This window comes from Schistocerca americana, chromosome 1 (assembly GCF_021461395.2).
Source record: "Schistocerca americana isolate TAMUIC-IGC-003095 chromosome 1, iqSchAmer2.1, whole genome shotgun sequence".
Lineage (NCBI taxonomy): Eukaryota > Metazoa > Arthropoda > Insecta > Orthoptera > Acrididae > Schistocerca > Schistocerca americana.
This window is the reverse complement of record NC_060119.1, coordinates 756,647,331-756,665,310: the sequence shown is the minus strand read 5'-3', so window position 1 is coordinate 756,665,310 and position 17,980 is coordinate 756,647,331. Positions and strand designations below refer to the sequence as shown.

At 38.3% G+C, this 17,980-nt stretch overlaps 1 protein-coding gene across 3 annotated transcripts in view; it reads right to left on the bottom strand.

Annotated features, from left to right (window-relative positions):
• The window catches only part of LOC124611594, a 293,459-nt gene that overhangs the window by 55,832 nt on the left and 219,647 nt on the right, over positions 1-17,980 (bottom strand). For all 3 annotated transcript variants that reach the window (XM_047140260.1, XM_047140258.1, XM_047140259.1), the window contains exon 5: positions 11,870-11,977. In XM_047140260.1, the coding sequence (XP_046996216.1) occupies positions 11,870-11,977 (108 nt within the window). The remainder of the gene's footprint in view (positions 1-11,869; positions 11,978-17,980) is intronic.

Sequence of the window (17,980 nt, the reverse complement as noted above, 5' to 3'; positions counted from 1 at the left end):
AACTGTGAAAAGTCTGGGGTTACTATTAATATTGTCTTTCTATCCAAACAAACATCAGGAAGGCCAACAGTGCCGACTGACTACCATGTTATCCTCAATCTAAAGGTGCCATTGGATATGGATACAAAGGGAGATGCAGTCAGCACACTTCTCTCATGGCCATTGTCAGTTTCTGTGACATGGAGTGCTACTTCACAGTCAAGCTGCTCGTCAATTGGTCTCACAAGCCCTGAGTGTAGCCCACTTGCCAACAGCATATGGCAGACCAGGACAGTCGCCCATCCAAGTGCTAGCCACACATAACAGTGCTGAACTTTGGTGATCTGATAGGAAATATTGTCTACAAGGTCATTATAATACAATATGAATAGCCAGTGTCCCAAGACACTTTTCTGAGGCAACCTTAAATTACTTCTACAACTGCCGATGATTCGCTATCCAATGCTGCATTCTCCCTAAAAATCCAGTCATAAATTTCACAAGATACTGCACACAGTCGTGCTAAAGGAGTATACTGAAGTTGCTTCAGTTGCTGTTTGTGCTACCTCACAGTCACTGATAGCGGATTAACAGCTTCAATGTGAACATCCTAAAAGAGTATGGTTCAAATTAGCATCAGTTGGATGTAAGTTGCAGTACTTGTGCAGAGATAAGAGGCTTGCACAGGATAGACTAGTGGGAAGATCTGCATCAAACCAGTCTTTGGACTGAAGAATTCAACAATAGCAGCAGCAGCAGCAACAGCAGCAACAACAACAACAATAACAGCAATAACAGTTCTGAAAAGCAGACGCCCATTGTGGGTTTCTATCCAGGTGCTGTGACAGATATTTCCAGACACTTAATTTTTTACAAGCTGATGTCCCCTCACCTACATAATCATCAGACCATGATTTTTTTTCTATGCAAGCATCTTAAGGTTCAGGTGTTCAAAACTTGGTTGCAGACTTTGCCAGCCATGAAAAATGCAATACAGAAAGAAAATGATCTTATTCCTCATGAATTGCGCATTAGAATGATGCAGAATTCTGAAATCAAATTCAACAATGCACTGATTCCCAACTCGAGTAACACATTGTTTAAAAATGAAAAATTCCCATTGTGTAAATATTATTCATGTTAATACTGTTTCTTTATTTAGATCCATCAGTTTTTATTTGAACTTTACATTAGGGAGGGTGTGTTGTTACAATCTGCATAACATCAGTATTTATTTTCATTTTTAATACTCACTAATACTATATACATATCTCTTTGTGAGAGGCACTTTTAAATGATATTTTTTTTTTTTTAATTTATACTCTTTTTTCTTTGATTGAGTTTGGTACCATGTTAAATAACCTTTTGCCTGCTTCATCTAGAGCATTTATTGAGTTTGAGATTTCTCTATATTGTGTAATAATTTTCCTTCCCTTTGTTATAGTCATCTATGGCTCCATTTAGGATGTGTTTTATCACTTGACCTCACTGCCATAAAATCCTGATAAACAGAGTGTTACAGAATAATGTTTTAAAAATTTGGGAGATTATAGAGGATGAAATTCAGAAAATTTTGGAATAATAAACCTATAACCAGAAATGTGAAATAAAAGTTTCTACCATACTATGCACTTTCTATGCATTCAGTAGGCTAAATAAAACACCAGAACACTGTAGGCTAGAAAATGTTTATGGACAATAATGTACAATGAAACAATATAAACTGAATCTGTGGTTTCACTATGGTGAAGTAAATGTGCAATATGACAACCATCAACTTCACTACACAAGTGAATCTTATTTTCTCTGATTCTCTGTCAGATTCTTCACTCCACTGTGATGGTATCAAATGCTGTAAAGATGTACTCAATAAGCTCAGGTACTGTTTCTGCTGATATTGAGAACACAAGGAAGTTCACGTACCTACAAAGCAAAAGTCAAAAGGGCTGAGGTCAGGAAAGTGAACAAACCCATGACTGGGCATCTCCTTCCAACTACCCTCTGTCTGAAGTAGTCTGCAAGATATGCCCTGGCCTGATGATCAAAGTGCACTGGAGCACCTTTGTTCTGAAACCACTAGCATCTTCTCCCTCCCCCATCCTGCTATCCCTTCCCTTCCTTGCCTTATATCATCTCATTACCCCACCACCCATCCCAATAGATTGCTGCTCATGTCAGACACAGTCAAAGTTGGGCCTCAGCACCCGGAGATAGTGACCACGTGTATATGAGTTGGCTTATGTCAATGTGTGTGTTTTCTACTTCGGGAGAAGGACTTTGTCCAAAAGCTTACATATTTTAGCAGTCTTTTTCATCATGCCTGCCTGCAACTCAATGCTTCCTCTATATGGTGAGTATCAATCTACCCTTTACTCACTGGTTCTTTTTTTTTTAACATTCTTTTTAATTAGTCAGCTTGTGTGCTTCCTCATATGTGAACTGTGTAGGCCAGATGTGAGAACATGAGCACATAGCAAATTGTCCTGATAACTTTATCATTCACATCTCTCGCTGTTTTGCTCTTGAGGAAAATCTGTGTCACTCTGTTTTGTCTGAAACACAACATACATTATTTTAGCTGATTCATAAAAAAACTGTATTGTTTTAGATACTTATTTGCATTTTCAGTATTCAAGAGTGCTTCCCTTTTGATCTCCTAATTTGTCTCAGCTGTTGTCCGTAAATATTTTCCAGCCTACAGTGTTCTGGTGTTTTATTTAGCCTACTGAATGCATAGAAAGTGCTGTGCTATCAGCAGATAAAGTTACGTTACTATTTTATGTAGTCTCAGAAATCATTTATGTAGAGAATAAATAGCACTGGTCTGAGGACGGAACCTTGGGGCATGCCATGTCTGACAGTTTGTAACTCCACACTGTAACTGATTATATTTCCCCCACCTGGTAAGTCTGACTTCTGTGAACTGATTCCTGTTCATAGTGTGCAAGTTAATTATGCCATAGCATTTCCCTCAAAATGTACAGAGTTTCTTCGTTAGTTTGGAATGATTCACACTGCCAAGTGCTTTGGAAAAATCCATGAAGATCCCACAAGTCTTCTGTTGCCTGTCAAGTGAAAAGAGACTATGTTCTGCTAAATCTGTTGGTGCCATTATTATTGCCTTCCTTTATTTGAAACCAAGTTGTGATGAGTGCAATATTTTAAATTTAGTTATAAGAGTTATTTTATTCTTTATTATCATCTCAAAGATTTTTGCAAAAGTGGAGATCAAAGATACTGGCCTGTAGTTTCCTAATTGACCTCCACTTCCCTTCTCAAATACTGGCTTTACTTTACTTCCTTATTGTGAATCTGCAAACACACTTTCCTCGATTGCAGCATTCACCACATGTATTAAGGGTTTTAGTATACTTTCTCTGCATCACTTTATGAGGTGTGATGAAACACCATCTAACCCAGATAGATGTCTGACTTTTAGTTGTTTTATTAGGTTTCAACTTATGGATTAGATGTTAGGATGAATGCAATGATATGACTTATATGAGATTTTGGCATTGTAAACTTCTCAGGAAAATTTAAGGCTGAGATTGGAACATAATACATTAACTACTTGGTGGCTATGTATGAAAATAAGAGAGTGTGTTGCCAGAGGTCTCCCAGTCACACGTGGAAAGTTGGATGTCACATGGTGTGAGATGAGCATGACTATAGCACTAAAAAGAGCCTGCCCCATAACACAAGACAGATGAAGGAACAGGAAAAGACAATTTCTGCAAATCAATGAGCAGTTATGGTGCACTGTGATAGTCTTCTTCATTAGTGCATAGACCAGAAACAACATATGAATGACTTCATACAGGGAAGAATCTTTGGGAAACTGGAAGAAGGATGCAGAGCGACAAGTGCAGCCCAGCAGTTTAGTATTGTTCACAACGTTTCATGTGCATGGGAAGCATTCTGAACCATAGGCACTGCAGCATACAGGAGAGAACGTGGTCAATCGTGGACAGGTACAGCAGCAAATGACCGCTACATTGTGCAACAGCCAAGAATATACCTATGTCAAACAGTGGTTGCTACTGCAGCCACATTTAATAGGACTGCTGGGCATGCAGTCTCACTCTCCACAGTGGCATGGCAACTTTGTGAGGGTGACCTATTTGCCCAGTGACCAATACCTTGTGTTCTGTTGACATGTACACATTGATAGCAACATTTGCGATTATGCCAAGAGCATATAGACTGGAGCATCAAGTAGTAGAGTCACATGCTCTTCTCGGATAGGAGCAGATTCAGTCTGAGGTGTGGTTCTGGACATACCATTATATGTATGGGGAAAAGTGGCAACAAGTAATGCACCCAGGTGCATTGTCCAAAATGAGCTTTTCAATAGGCCAGGTGCTCTGGTGTGGGAATGGATAATGTTGCATGGGTGTACTGTCTACAAAACTTTGAAGATTGTACACTGACTGGTCAATGTCTTTGTGACACTGTGCTCCTTCCCCATGTGCATCTCTTCAGTGGTGCATTTGACTCTGACTTAATTTTTATGGGTAACGATGTGTGGTGCATTGAACAGCACATGTAGAGGAGTTTTTGAAATGAGAGGATATTCAGTGAATGGACTGGTTTGCCTGTTTGGTTGACTTAAATCCGATTGAGTACATATGGGATGCATTGGGGACACATTGAAGTTCATCCAAATGCATCAGTGCCCATCCAGCAGTTGTCAACCACATTAGTGGAGGAATGGAATGCCCTACAACATTGCATATTTACATAGAGAATTGGAAAACAGTGTGCTGCTTGGTATTTTATTTTGGTATATAAACTTCCTTCTGCTCTATTGCTTTCATCAGGACATGTCCTGATGTTGTAGATAGACATATGTCAACTTTGAGTAAACCATTATTGTTGTCTGTAATGGTTGGATATAATATTATTTTCAGCAATGTTTTAAAGCTGTTCAATAATTTGCTGTTGCATATCTATTATAATAAATTTTTTATTATCTAACAGTAGTATTATTTTGTTTTATCACTACATCTGCTACGGTTATATAATATCTGCTAAAGATGTTTGCTACTTCCAGAGGATCTACATCACTTTTGCCACCTTTCAATGGGCAGAGGCCCTCTTCCCGTTGTGTTACTTTCCTTGTCTCTTCATGCATGATTCTCTGATGAAAATGCAGTACTCTTTCTTTTTTAGTTCATACAGAATATTACAAGCCTCAGTCTTTTTTAGCTTATGAAAGTCATAATACACTTTCAGCTTATTTCTTGCCTAGAGTATTTCCCCAGTCACCCACTGTTTTTCTTTTTGGTACTTGTTTTGCTGACAAGACATGTTACATTATAATAACAACTAAATAAAGAAAAAAGCTGGTCCCAATTTGGTATTTGCATCATTGTCTGCATATAATGTTTTTCATTTTTCTGCCATTAACACACTTTTTAACTGAATTATCTTTTGTGAATTATCTGCCTTTTTGCTCCAATATGTTCTGCTCACTTCCACCAGTCTTTATGTTAATGTCTCTCATGATTGCAAAATGACCTGCTAGTGTGTTACTGTAGAAAACTAAAAACTCTATCTGAACAGATCTTGTAAAGCCCAACAGTGTCATCCTCTGCCAATACGTGTCACTGGATGCACATATGGAGGAGCATGTGGTCATCACACAGCTCTCCCGGCTGTTGTCAGTTTTGTGACCAGAGTTGCTAGTCCTCATCAAGTAACTCCTCGATTGGTCTTACAAGGGCTAAGTTTACCTCACCTGCCAACAGCACTTGGCAGGCCTAGACAGTGACCCAGCAAAGTGATAGCCAAGCCCAATGGCACTTAACTTTGGTGATCTGATATGAACCGCTGTTACTAATGTGGCAAGGCTTAGTTACTCTCATGAGTTTATCTATTTTTGTTTTTAGCTTGTAAATCTGCAATAAGTCCAGATGTGTCTTAGTGTTGTATGTATTTTTTGTGTTTATTTTTAATCCCCAATAATCATAGGTGGGAATTTAAGGAGATGGGACCTGGATAAACTGACTAAATCAGAGGTTGTACAGAGTTTCATGGAGAGCATAAGGGAACAATTGACAGGAATGGGGGAAAGAAATACAGTAGAAGAAGAATGGGTAGCTCTGAGAGATGAAGTAGTGAAGGCAGCAGACGATCAAGTAGGTAAAAAGGCGAGGGCTAATAGAAATCCTTGGGTAACAGAAGAAATATTGAATATAATTGATGAAAGGAGAAAATATAAAAATGCAGTAAATGAAGCAGGCAAAAAGGAATACAAACGTCTCAAAAATGAGATCGACAGGAAGTGCAAAATGGCTAAGCAGGCATGGCTAGAGGACAAATGTAAGGATGTAGAGGCTTGTCTCACTAGGTGTAAGATAGATACTGCCTACAGGAAAATTAAAGAGACCTTTGGAGAGAAGAGAACCACTTGTATGAATATCAAGAGCTCAGATGGCAACCCAGTTCTAAGCAAAGAAGGGAAGGCAGAAAGGTGGAAGGAGTATATAGAGGGTTTATACAAGGGCGATGTGCTTGAGGACAATATTATGGAAATGGAAGAGGATGTAGATGAAGACGAAATGGGAGATAAGATACTGCATGAAGAGTTTGACAGAGCACTGAAAGACCTGAGTCGAAACAAGGCCCCGGGAGTGGACAACATTCCATTAGAACTACTGACGGCCTTGGAAGAGCCAGTCCTGACAAAACTCTACCATCTGGTGAGCAAGATGTATGAGACAGGCGAAATACCCTCAGACTTCAAGAAGAATATAATAATTCCAATCCCAAAGAAAGCAGGTGCTGACAGATGTGAAAATTACCGAACAATCAGTTTAATAAGTCCCAGATGCAAAATATTAACGCGAATTCTTTACAGATGAATGGAAAAACTGGTAGAAGCCGACCTCAGGGAAGATCAGTTTGGATTCCATAGAAATATTGGAACACGTGAGGCAATACTGACCCTACGACTTATAGTAGAAGCTAGATTAAGGAAAGGCAAACCTACGTTTCTAGCATTTGTAGACTTAGAGAAAGCTTTTGACAGTGTTGACTGGAATACTCTCTTTCAAATTCTGAAGGTGGCAGGGGTAAAATACAGGGAGCGAAAGGCTATTTACAATTTGTACAGAAACCAGATAGCAGTTATAAGAGTCGAGGGACATGAAAAGGAAGCAGTGGTTGGGAAGGGAGTGAGACATGGTTGTAGCCTATCCCTGATGTTATTCAATCTGTATATTGAACAAGCAGTGAAGGAAACAAAACAAAAATTCGGAGTAGGTATTAAAATGCATGGAGAAGAAATAAAAACTTTGAGGTTTGCCGATAACATTGTAATTCTGTCAGAGACAACAAAGAACTTAGAAGAGCAGTTGAACGGAATGGATAATGTCTTGAAAGGAGGATATAAGATGAACATCAACAAAAGCAAAACGAGGATAATGGAATGTAGTCGAATGAAGTCGGGTGATGCTTAGGGAATTAGATTAGGAAATGAGACACTTAAAGTAGTAAAAGAGTTTAGCTATTTCGGGAGCAAAATAACTGATACTGGTCGAAGTAGAGAGGATATAAAATGTAGACTGGCAATGGCAAGGAAAGCGCTTCTGAAGAAGAGAAATTTGTTAACATCGAATATAGATTTAAGTGTCATGAAGTCGTTTCTGAAAGTATTTGTATGGAGTGTAGCCATGTATGGAAATGAAACATGGACAATAACTAGTTTGGACAAGAAGAGAATAGAAGCTTTCAAAATGTGGTGCTACAGAAGAATGCTGAAGATTAGGTGGGTAGATCATATAACTAATGAGGAGGTATTGAATAGGATTGGGGAGAAGAGAAGTTTGTGGCACAACTTGACTAGAAGAAGGGATCGGTTGGTAGGACATGTTCTGAGGCATCAAGGGATCGCCAATTTAGTATTGGAGGGCAGCGTGGAGGGTAAAAATTGTAGAGGGAGACCAAGAGATGAATACACTAAGCAGATTCAGAAGGATGTAGGTTGCAGTAGGTACTGGGGGATGAAGAAGCTTGCACAGGATAGAGTAGCATGGAGAGCTGCATCAAACCAGTCTCAGGACTGAAGACCACAACAACAACAATCATAGAATAAACATATGTTTTTGAAAGCTCTTGGATTGTGCCTTCTAGTAGTTCAAAGAATGTTTTTATTTAACTTTGTGTGCTAGGCACAGGCCAAATACATAGTACATCTTCCGTGCAGTTTTTATTCCCACTGCAGCAGCTTCAATACTCACTTCACTAATATATTTTATGCTATTTTGAATGGCATAATTTGATTCACAGCTAGAGAAAATAAAAACCTCACCATCTTTATGCAATGTTCTGCAAAAGTTATTTACATTTGCAAATTTTTTAAGTTGGTAACCTCCACCTTTTTTTTTGCCTATGTTCTGTTTCTATTATAATGTTTGACCTATATTCCTGTAATTTCACCTCTAATTCATCTGCATTATTATTTGTGTACTAAATGTTCTGGTGAAGTATTCTAACTGTTGTCCTTAACTTTAATGATTTCCATTTCTGTGATGTGCTAAGCACTTTACTAGCTCCTTGTGCTTGTTTTACACTGGACTTATTTTCCTCAGGTTGTGCCACTAAAACTGAACCATCGCTTTGCAATATGTCTGAATTCCTAACAACATTTTTAAACTGGTGACTGAGATGAACAATTTCATTTACATATTTTTCTGAGGGCTTCCTCCGCTTAGGATGACATATAATTGGCAGGTTATAATCAACTTTTTGCCATTTGGAAGCCTTTTCAATAGTCTGTGGTAAGGTGTTTGGATCTGTATGCAGGGACAGAATGAGCAGTTTTTATTAAATGCACATTCTTATATAATGTTCTCTGGCCATATCATCTGTTGCAAGGAAGCTTGTGTTGGGGAAGGCCTGGCAGATTATTCTAAACTATATAGAATATTTGCTTTCTTTATTGCTTCACTTATACATGAAAAACTAACAAGATCACATCTTTTAGAAATACCCATAAAAATTACTTGATGTTTGTGTAGACCATGGAGTTCTCATGTAAACAATGAGTGGCTTTATTGAGTTAGTTTTGGTAGATATCATTTGACCCTGCTATTAGAAAAATGTGCTGGGTAAAAGCGATCATTGGTGGGCCTGTTCTTAATTACTTTGCCCATGGAAGCTTCTGATTTGACAAAACTTATCACCTTAACATTCTGTTTATATCATAAAGTTTCATCAACTTTTCTGCCATGGTTATCTGCATTATTATCTGATGATTATTTTGCATTGTTTTCTTTGAGGTTATTTTTGTACTTTTATCTAATTTTAGATTTATGTGGGTAGTATTTCCAGTCATGTTCTGCACAAAAATGGAGTGAAGTCTCACAGTAGACCTCACAGAATTTTACACATGTTATTTCATTTAGTGTATGGCTATTAATGTCTACTATTGATCTTTAAAACAGATAAATTCTTAGTTGTAAATACTATAATTTCTCCAAAACCACTAGTAAAATTCCAGAGTGTGAAACAAGATCTGTGATATTATAACTAGAAATTACCATATATCTATTTGGAAAGGTGAAGCTGGTACCTATACATATGTAATTAGTACAGCTATGAAACCAAATTATAGTATCTGAAACAATTTTGAAAATAGTTTAGATGAACAGCTTAGATGAATCCCCATGTATGTTAGACTAGTGACATTACAGTAGTTTACTTACACGTCACTTTATGAGAGGGCAACATTCCTATAATGATGAAGCAGATGCTAATAAAATATGTCATTTAACATACAAAACAATAATTTGTAAGTTTTGTAGTTATGTATCTGGAGTTATTATCCATCATGCAATTTAATATTTTAATGATTTCACATAATTACAAGGTGTACAACTTTGCTTCCGCTGTTTTTTCCCCAACATTTGAGGCTTTAATGAAATAAATTGGTTACACATGTATCATTCAAAGTATTTTCCATCACTGGCCACTACTTTCTCCCATCTTTTGGTCAGTGTACAAATCCTGCATCGAAAAAATTGTTCACCTTTTGAAGCAATGCATGAATCGATCCAATTTGTGACTTCTTCATGAGATTGGAAGTGTTGGTCAGCCAGGCCATGTGCCATTGATCTAAACAGGTGATAGTCACAGGGAGCAATGTCTGGAGAATGGCAGGTGGGGTAGGATTCCCATTTTAACATTTTAAAGTACGTTTTGACCTCTTCTGTAATGTGGGGTCGAGTGTTGTCTTGCTGCAAAACCACTTTATCATGCCTCTCGCTGTATTGCGGCCGTTTGTCTTTTAATGCTGTGCTCAAACACATTAACTGCATTGATAACGAGCACCTGTGATTGTTTCACTTGGTTTTAACACCTCATAGTACACGACGCCGAGCTGGTCCCACCAAACGCAGAGCATGATCTTGGAGCTTTGAATATTTGGTTTGGTCATCAACGTGGAAGCATGGCCAGAATATCCCCATGATTTTTCACGTTTAGGGTTATTGTAATGAACCCATTTTTTGTCTCCTGTCACAATGTGATGTAGAAATCCCTTCCGTTTTTGCCTCTAAAGCAACAGTTCACAAACACACACATGCCGTTAAACGTCTCTTGGTTTCAGGTCACACGGGACCCAAGTTCCTTCTTTCTGAAACATGCCCATAGCCTTGAGATGTTTTGAAATTGCTTGCTGTGTCACTCCCACTAATTGTGCCAATTCTTCTTGAGTTTGACACGAGTCTTCACTCAGTAATGTCTCCAATTCTGCATCTTCAAAAACATTCTCTCTTCCACCACTACGTCGGTCTACAACGTTAAAATCACCATTCTGGAAGCATTGAAACCACTCATGACACATTCTTTCACTAATAGTGTCCTTATCGTATGTACTTGAGAGCATTTGATGAGACTCAGCTGCTGTTTTCTTCATATTGAAACAAAACAGTAACACCTTCCACAAATGACGAGAATTAGGCTCGTAAATTGACATTTTTAATTGAGAAGAACTTTATGATGCAGACACAAATTGACTAATGTTTGAATGAGGTTATGTTGACCGAGGTCCAAGCTAACTGCCTGATGTCTGTGATCTGTTTTTTTCAACTGCTATTTAAAGTTGTTGCCACATATCAGCAAACGGTGGAAGCAAAGTTGAACACCTTGTACATTCTGACAGGGTTTGCCTCCTACGTTGTGTCTCTGACAAATTAAATGGCCAGCTTCAACTGGTGCTTTTAAGGAATTTCTAATAATTGTAAGGGGATGCAGAAATATTCTATATTAGTCTCTACTGGCATTAAAAATATGAGCTGTTTCAAATGTGACCTTGGCAGCATCATTCAAATTTAAGTTAAATGAATGGGATCACAAAGCATGATAAAGATGCTTGAATCCATATTTCTACTTTTACTGTGCAAGCCATTATGTTAAACAGGCATACCTTGAATGACTATTCATAACATGGCAGAAATCATTTAGATTATAGTTACAAAGTTATCCTTTTATTATTTGAAATTAAATAACAGCAACATTTACTACTAGATTAGTCAAATGCTGTCAAGAGTACAATAAACTTCTTAATATTACTATATTTGCTACTGCAGTGTTGATCAATCAGGTGGAAAATATGTTGAATAAACCTTATACATTCTCTAAGAGTCAAGAATAAGAGGCTGCTCCAACATCCCCAGAATTTGACCACTGGAATACATGTACACACACTATATGCCTTGTTGGACTGGCTTGATCTATGTTTGCCAGCATTGTGGTGAAATGTTTTCTGTTTTTGTACTCTGTTTTAAGAACTAGAAGTTTTACCTTATAACTAAAAGATTTCAAAGAAAAGATTTCATTGAATGTTATTTAAATTCATCCAAGAAATGTTTAATACAAGATATACCTGACCAGGTTGATTGCAGCAAACAGTAGAACATCCCGATCCAGGATTATCTGTTGACTTGTATCCAGCAACTGTTGGTAGTACGTCATCCATATTAAGGAGAAAGAGCTAAAAAAATGAACAATATTTGTCAAAGATAATAATTCTTATATCAAGTAAGTTGATTTAGTGTAATATTTCTATATACATGTGTTTTGAACTTCAGCTACACTACCTGAAATGCTTATTGGAAATGCTTATAGAAAGGATTTAACATGTATAAGACAATTTCTGTCCAAATATTTACACAATAACTAGCAATTTTTGGTTAATCATGCAAACAATCTTGCTGACAGTATAGAAATTAGAGCACTCAGTTACTTATAAAAGGAAGACTGTGATGTGCAGATGGCATTCATAATAAAGATAGATGTCAAGATTGAATGTGAAAATTGGTCAGCTGCTGTCGAAGAGAACATATCCTTCAGTTAGAGTGACTGGTCCAACTATCAATGTGCAAACTTTCAAAACAATGGTTTGATGGAACAAAGATTAAAGGTGACAACATCTTATCTTCTACAGCTACATCTACTTATAAACCCCACAAGCCAGTATACAGTGCATAACAGAGGGTACCTTCTGCCATTACTAGTCATTGCCTTCTATATTCCACTAGCACATGGCGCGAGAGGAAAACACCTGTCTGTATGCCTCTGTAAGAGCCCTAATTTCTCTTATCTTGTCTTTGTGGTCCATGAAAAATGTATGTTGGTGGCAGGAGAATTGTTCTGCAGTCAGCTAGAAATTTCAGTTCTATAAATTTTCTCAACAGTGTTTCATGAAGAGAATATTGTCTTTCCTCCAGGGATTCCCATTTGAGTTCAGAGCATTTACATAGTACTCACATGTTGATCAAACCTACTGGTAACAAATCTAGTAGTATGCCTCTGAAATGCTTTCAGGTATCCCTTTAATCCAATCCTGTAGGGTCCCAAACACTTGAACAGTATTCAACAATGGTTTACTTTAGTGTTCTATATGTACTCTCCATTATAGATGAGCTATGCTTTTCTACAATTCTCCCAACAAAATCAAAATTGAGCACTTGCCTGCCATACTACCAATCTTATGTGATTGTTCCATTTCGTATCACTCTGCCGTGGTACGTGGTACACCTAGATATTTAATTGATGCAACCATGTTTTCCTACTCATTTGGATTAACTTCCTTTTTTTTTTTTTTTTTTTTTTACAGCAAGCTGTTGTTCATCACGCCAAACAGAAATTCTATCTCAGAATCCTGAAACATCTTATAGTCATTCAACAATAACACTTTTCCATACACCACAGCATCATCAGCAAACAGCCACCAATTGCTGCTTGCCCTATACATCAGATTGTTTAAGTGTACAGAGAGCAAGGGTGTCCAGCCATACTTCTCTGGGGCACTCTTGTTAGTGCCCTCGTCTCTAACGAAAACTCACCATTCAGGACAACACACTGGGTTAAAAAGTCTTCCAGCCACTAATACATCTGAGAACCCATTCCTTATGCATGGACCTTCATTAACAGTCTGCAGTGTGGCACTGTGTCAAATGGTGTCCAGAAGTCTAGGAGTATGGAATCAGCCTGTTACCCTTCAATCATTGTTGGCACGGTATCGTGCAAGAACAGGAAGCTGAGTTTTGCAAATGTTTCCTAAATCTGTACTGATTTCTTGACAGAAGATTTACTGTCTCAAGGAAATTTAATTATTTATTTTTGACTTGCAAGGGAATGGTCCTATCCAAGAATTCAAAGCCAGCCCTGAAATTTTTCAAACAGGAATAACACACCAAAAGAAATGTACTGTCTAAATTTCAGCTGCTAAGGCACACTGCAAATATTGTTTTAAAAGATGCTGCAGTTACTCAGTTTTGCCACACAAAGAGCCATTTATAACAGCAGTTTGTACAGCCCTTCCTGCAAGTGTGCAAACTGGTGAATAAGCAGACACAGCCATGACAAGAGAATGTAGCCCAGTGTAGTGTGAAGTCAAAAGTGCACACATGTGAATTTAAACCATTTAAACCACACCAAAAACATCTGAAATCATTAATTTTTTGATTAACTCACAGTTCATATCAACAGCAAAACTGTTGCAAATGTAATTGTTACATGAGTGACTAATACAGGAAAGATTAGAGATTAGATTAGATTAGTACTTGTTCCATAGATCATGAATATGACACTTCATAATGATGTGGAATGTGTCAGGTTGATAAAAGGTGTCTATACAAGATATTATATTACACAAAATATTACATGACACTTAATATTTTTAATTTTTTTTATGGGTTTGAGGAAATTACCCACTTATTATATCCAAAAATTCATCTAATGAGTAGAAGGAGTTGCCATTAAGAAATTCTTTTAATTTCCTTTTAAATGCTATATGACTATCCTCCCCCCATGAACCATGGACCTTGCCGTTGGTGGGGAGGCTTGCGTGCCTCAGCGATACAGATGGCCGTACCGTAGGTGCAACCACAACGGAGGGGTATCTGTTGAGAGGCCAGACAAACATGTGGTTCCTGAAGAGGGGCAGGAGCCTTTTCAGTAGTTGCAGGGGCAATAGTCTGGATGATTGACTGATCTGGCCTTGTAACATTAACCAAAACGGCCTTGCTGTGCTGGTACTGCGAACGGCTGAAAGCAAGGGGAAACTACAGCCATAATTGTAATTTTTCCCGAGGACATGCAGCTTTACTGTATGATTAAATGATGATGGCGTCCTCTTGGGTAAAATATTCCGGAGGTAAAATAGTCCCCCATTCGGATCTCCAGGGGGGGACTACTCAAGAGGACGTCGTTATCAAGAGAAAGAAAACTGGCATTCTACGGATCGGAGCGTGGAATGTCAGATCCCTTAATCGGGCAGGTAGGTTAGAAAATTTAATAAGGGAAATGGATAGGTTAAAGTTAGATATAGTGGGAATTAGTGAAGTTCGGTGGCAGGAGGAACAAGACTTTTGGTCAGGTGATTACAGGGTTATAAATACAAAATCAAATAGGGGTAATGCAGGAGTAGGTTTAATAATGAATAAAAAAATAGGAGTGTGGGTTAGCTACTACAAACAGCATAGTGAACGCATTATTGTGGCCAAGATAGACACAAAGCCCATGCCTACTACAGTAGTACAAGTTTATATGCCAACTAGCTCTGCAGATGATGAAGAAATTGATGAAATGTATGACGAGATAAAAGAAATTATTCAGGTAGTGAAGGGAGACAAAAATTTATTAGTCATGGGTGACTGGAATTCGTCAGTAGGAAAAGGGAGAGAAGGAAACATAGTAGGTGAATATGGATTGGGGGGAAGAAATGAAAGAGGAAGCCACCTTGTAGAATTTTGCACAGAGCATAACTTAATCATAGCTAACACTTGGTTCAGGAATCATGAAAGAAGGTTGTATACCTGGAAGAATCCTTGAGATACTAAAAGGTATCAGATAGATTACATAATGGTAAGACAGAGATTTAGGAACCAGGTTTTAAATTGTAAGACATTTCCAGGGGCAGATGTGGATTCTGACCACAATCTATTGGTTATGAATTGCAGATTGAAACTGAAGAAACTGCAAAAAGGCGGGAATCTAAGGAGATGGGACCTGGATAAACTGAAAGAACCAGAGGTTGTAGAGAGTTTCAGGGAGAGCATAAGGGAACAATTGACAGGAATGGGGGAAAGAAATACAGTAGAAGAAGAATGGGTAGCTCTGAGGGATGAAGTAGTGAAGGCAGCAGAGGATCAAGTAGGTAAAAAGACGAGGGCTAATAGAAATCCTTGGGTAACAGGAGAAATATTGAATTTAATTGATGAAAGGAGAAAATATAAAAATGCAGTAAATGAAGCAGGCAAAAAGGAATACAAACGTCTCAAAAATGAGATCGACAGGAAGTGCAAAATGGCTAAGCAGGCATGGCTAGAGGACAAATGTAAGGATGTAGAGACTTGTCTCACTAGGGGTAAGATAGATACTGCCTACAGGAAAATTAAAGAGACCTTTGGAGAGAAGAGAACCACTTGTATGAATATCAAGAGCTCAGATGGCAACCTAGTTCTAAGCAAAGAAGGGAAGGCAGAAAGGTGGAAGGAGTATATAGAGGGTTTATACAAGGGCGATGTACTTGAGGACAATATTATGGAAATGGAAGAGGATGTAGATGAAGATGAAATGGGAGATAAGATACTGCGCGAAGAGTTTGACAGAGCACTGAAAGACCTAAGTGGAAACAAGGCCCCGGGAGTAGACAACATTCCATTAGAACTACTGATGGCCTTGGGAGTGCCAGTCCTGACAAAACTCTACCATCTGGTGAGCAAGATGTATGAGACAGGCGAAATGCCCACAGACTTCAAGAAGAATATAATAATTCCAATCCCAAAGAAAGCAGCTGTTGACAGATGTGAAAATTACCGAACTAAGTCACAGCTGCTAAATACTAATGCGAATTCTTTACAGACGAATGGAAAAACTGGTAGAAGCGGACCTCAGGGAAGATCAGTTTGGATTCCGTAGAAATGTTGGAACACGTGAGGCAATACTAAGCTTACGACTTATCTTAGAAGAAAGATTAAGAAAAGGCAAACCTACGTTTCTAGCATTTGTAGACTTAGAGAAAGCTTTTGACAGCGTTAACTGGAATACTCTCTTTCAAATTCTGAAGGTGGCAGGGGTAAAATACAGGGAGCGAAAGGCTATTTACAATTTGTACAGAAACCAGATGGCAGTTATAAGAGTCGAGGGGCATGAAAGGGAAGCAGTGGTTGGGAAAGGAGTGAGACAGGGTTGTAGCCTCTCCCCGATGTTATTCAATCTGTATATTGAGCAAGCAGTAAAGGAAACAAAAGAAAAATTCGGAGGAGGTATTAAAATTCATGGAGAAGAAGTAAAAACTTTGATGTTCGCCGATGACATTGTAATTCTGTCAGAGACAGAAAAAGGACTTGGAAGAGCAGTTGAACGGAATGGACAGTGTCTTGAAAGGAGGATATAAGATGAACATCGACAAAAGCAAAACGAGGATAATGGAATGTAGTCAAATTAAATCGGGTGATGCCGAGGGAATTAGATTAGGAAATGAGACACTTAAAGTAGTAAAGGAGTTTTGCTATTTAGGGAGTAAAATAACTGATGATGGTCGAAGTAGAGAGGATATAAAATGTAGACTGGCAATGGCAAGGAAATCGTTTCTGAAGAAGAGAAATTTGTTAACATCGAGTATAGATTTAAGTGTCAGGAAGTCGTTTCTGAAAGTATTTGTATGGAGTGTAGCCATGTATGGAAGTGAAACTTGGACGATAACTAGTTTGGACAAGAAGAGAATAGAAGCTTTCGAAATGTGGTGCTACAGAAGAATGCTGAAGATAAGGTGGGTAGATCACGTAAGTAATGAGGAGGTATTGAATAGGATTGGGGAGAAGAGAAGTTTGTGGCACAACTTGACTAGAAGAAGGGATCGGTTGGTAGGACATGTTTTGAGGCATCAAGGGATCACAAATTTAGCATTGGAGGGCAGCGTGGAGGGTAAAAATCGTAGAGGGAGACCAAGAGATGAATACACTAAGCAGATTCAGAAGGATGTAGGTTGCAGTAGGTACTGGGAGATGAAGAGGCTTGCACAGGATAGAGTAGCATGGAGAGCTGCATCAAACCATTCTCAGGACTGAAGACCACAACAACATGACTATCTGTCAGACTTTTGATGCTATTAGGTAAGTGACCAGAGACTTTCGTGGCAGCACAATTTACCCCCTTCTGAGCCAAGTTAGATTTAACCTTGAGTAGTGAAGATCATCCTTTTGTCCTAGTGTTGTAGCCATGTACACTGCTACTACTTTTGAATTCATTCGGATTGTTAATAACAAATTTCATAAGTGAATATATATATATTGTGAGGCTACAGCGAAGATCTCTAGCTCTTTAACCCTAGGATGCATGTACAGGGCCTTCGAGGCCCTTGTGTGTCTGCATTTTTAAAAAAATTCTGTAATTTTTTGTTTGATTTCAAACACTTTCCAGTACTCTTTCACGAACACTGTGACATTCCTCCTATCATGTCTGAATGAGATACATTTTTAAGTTTTTT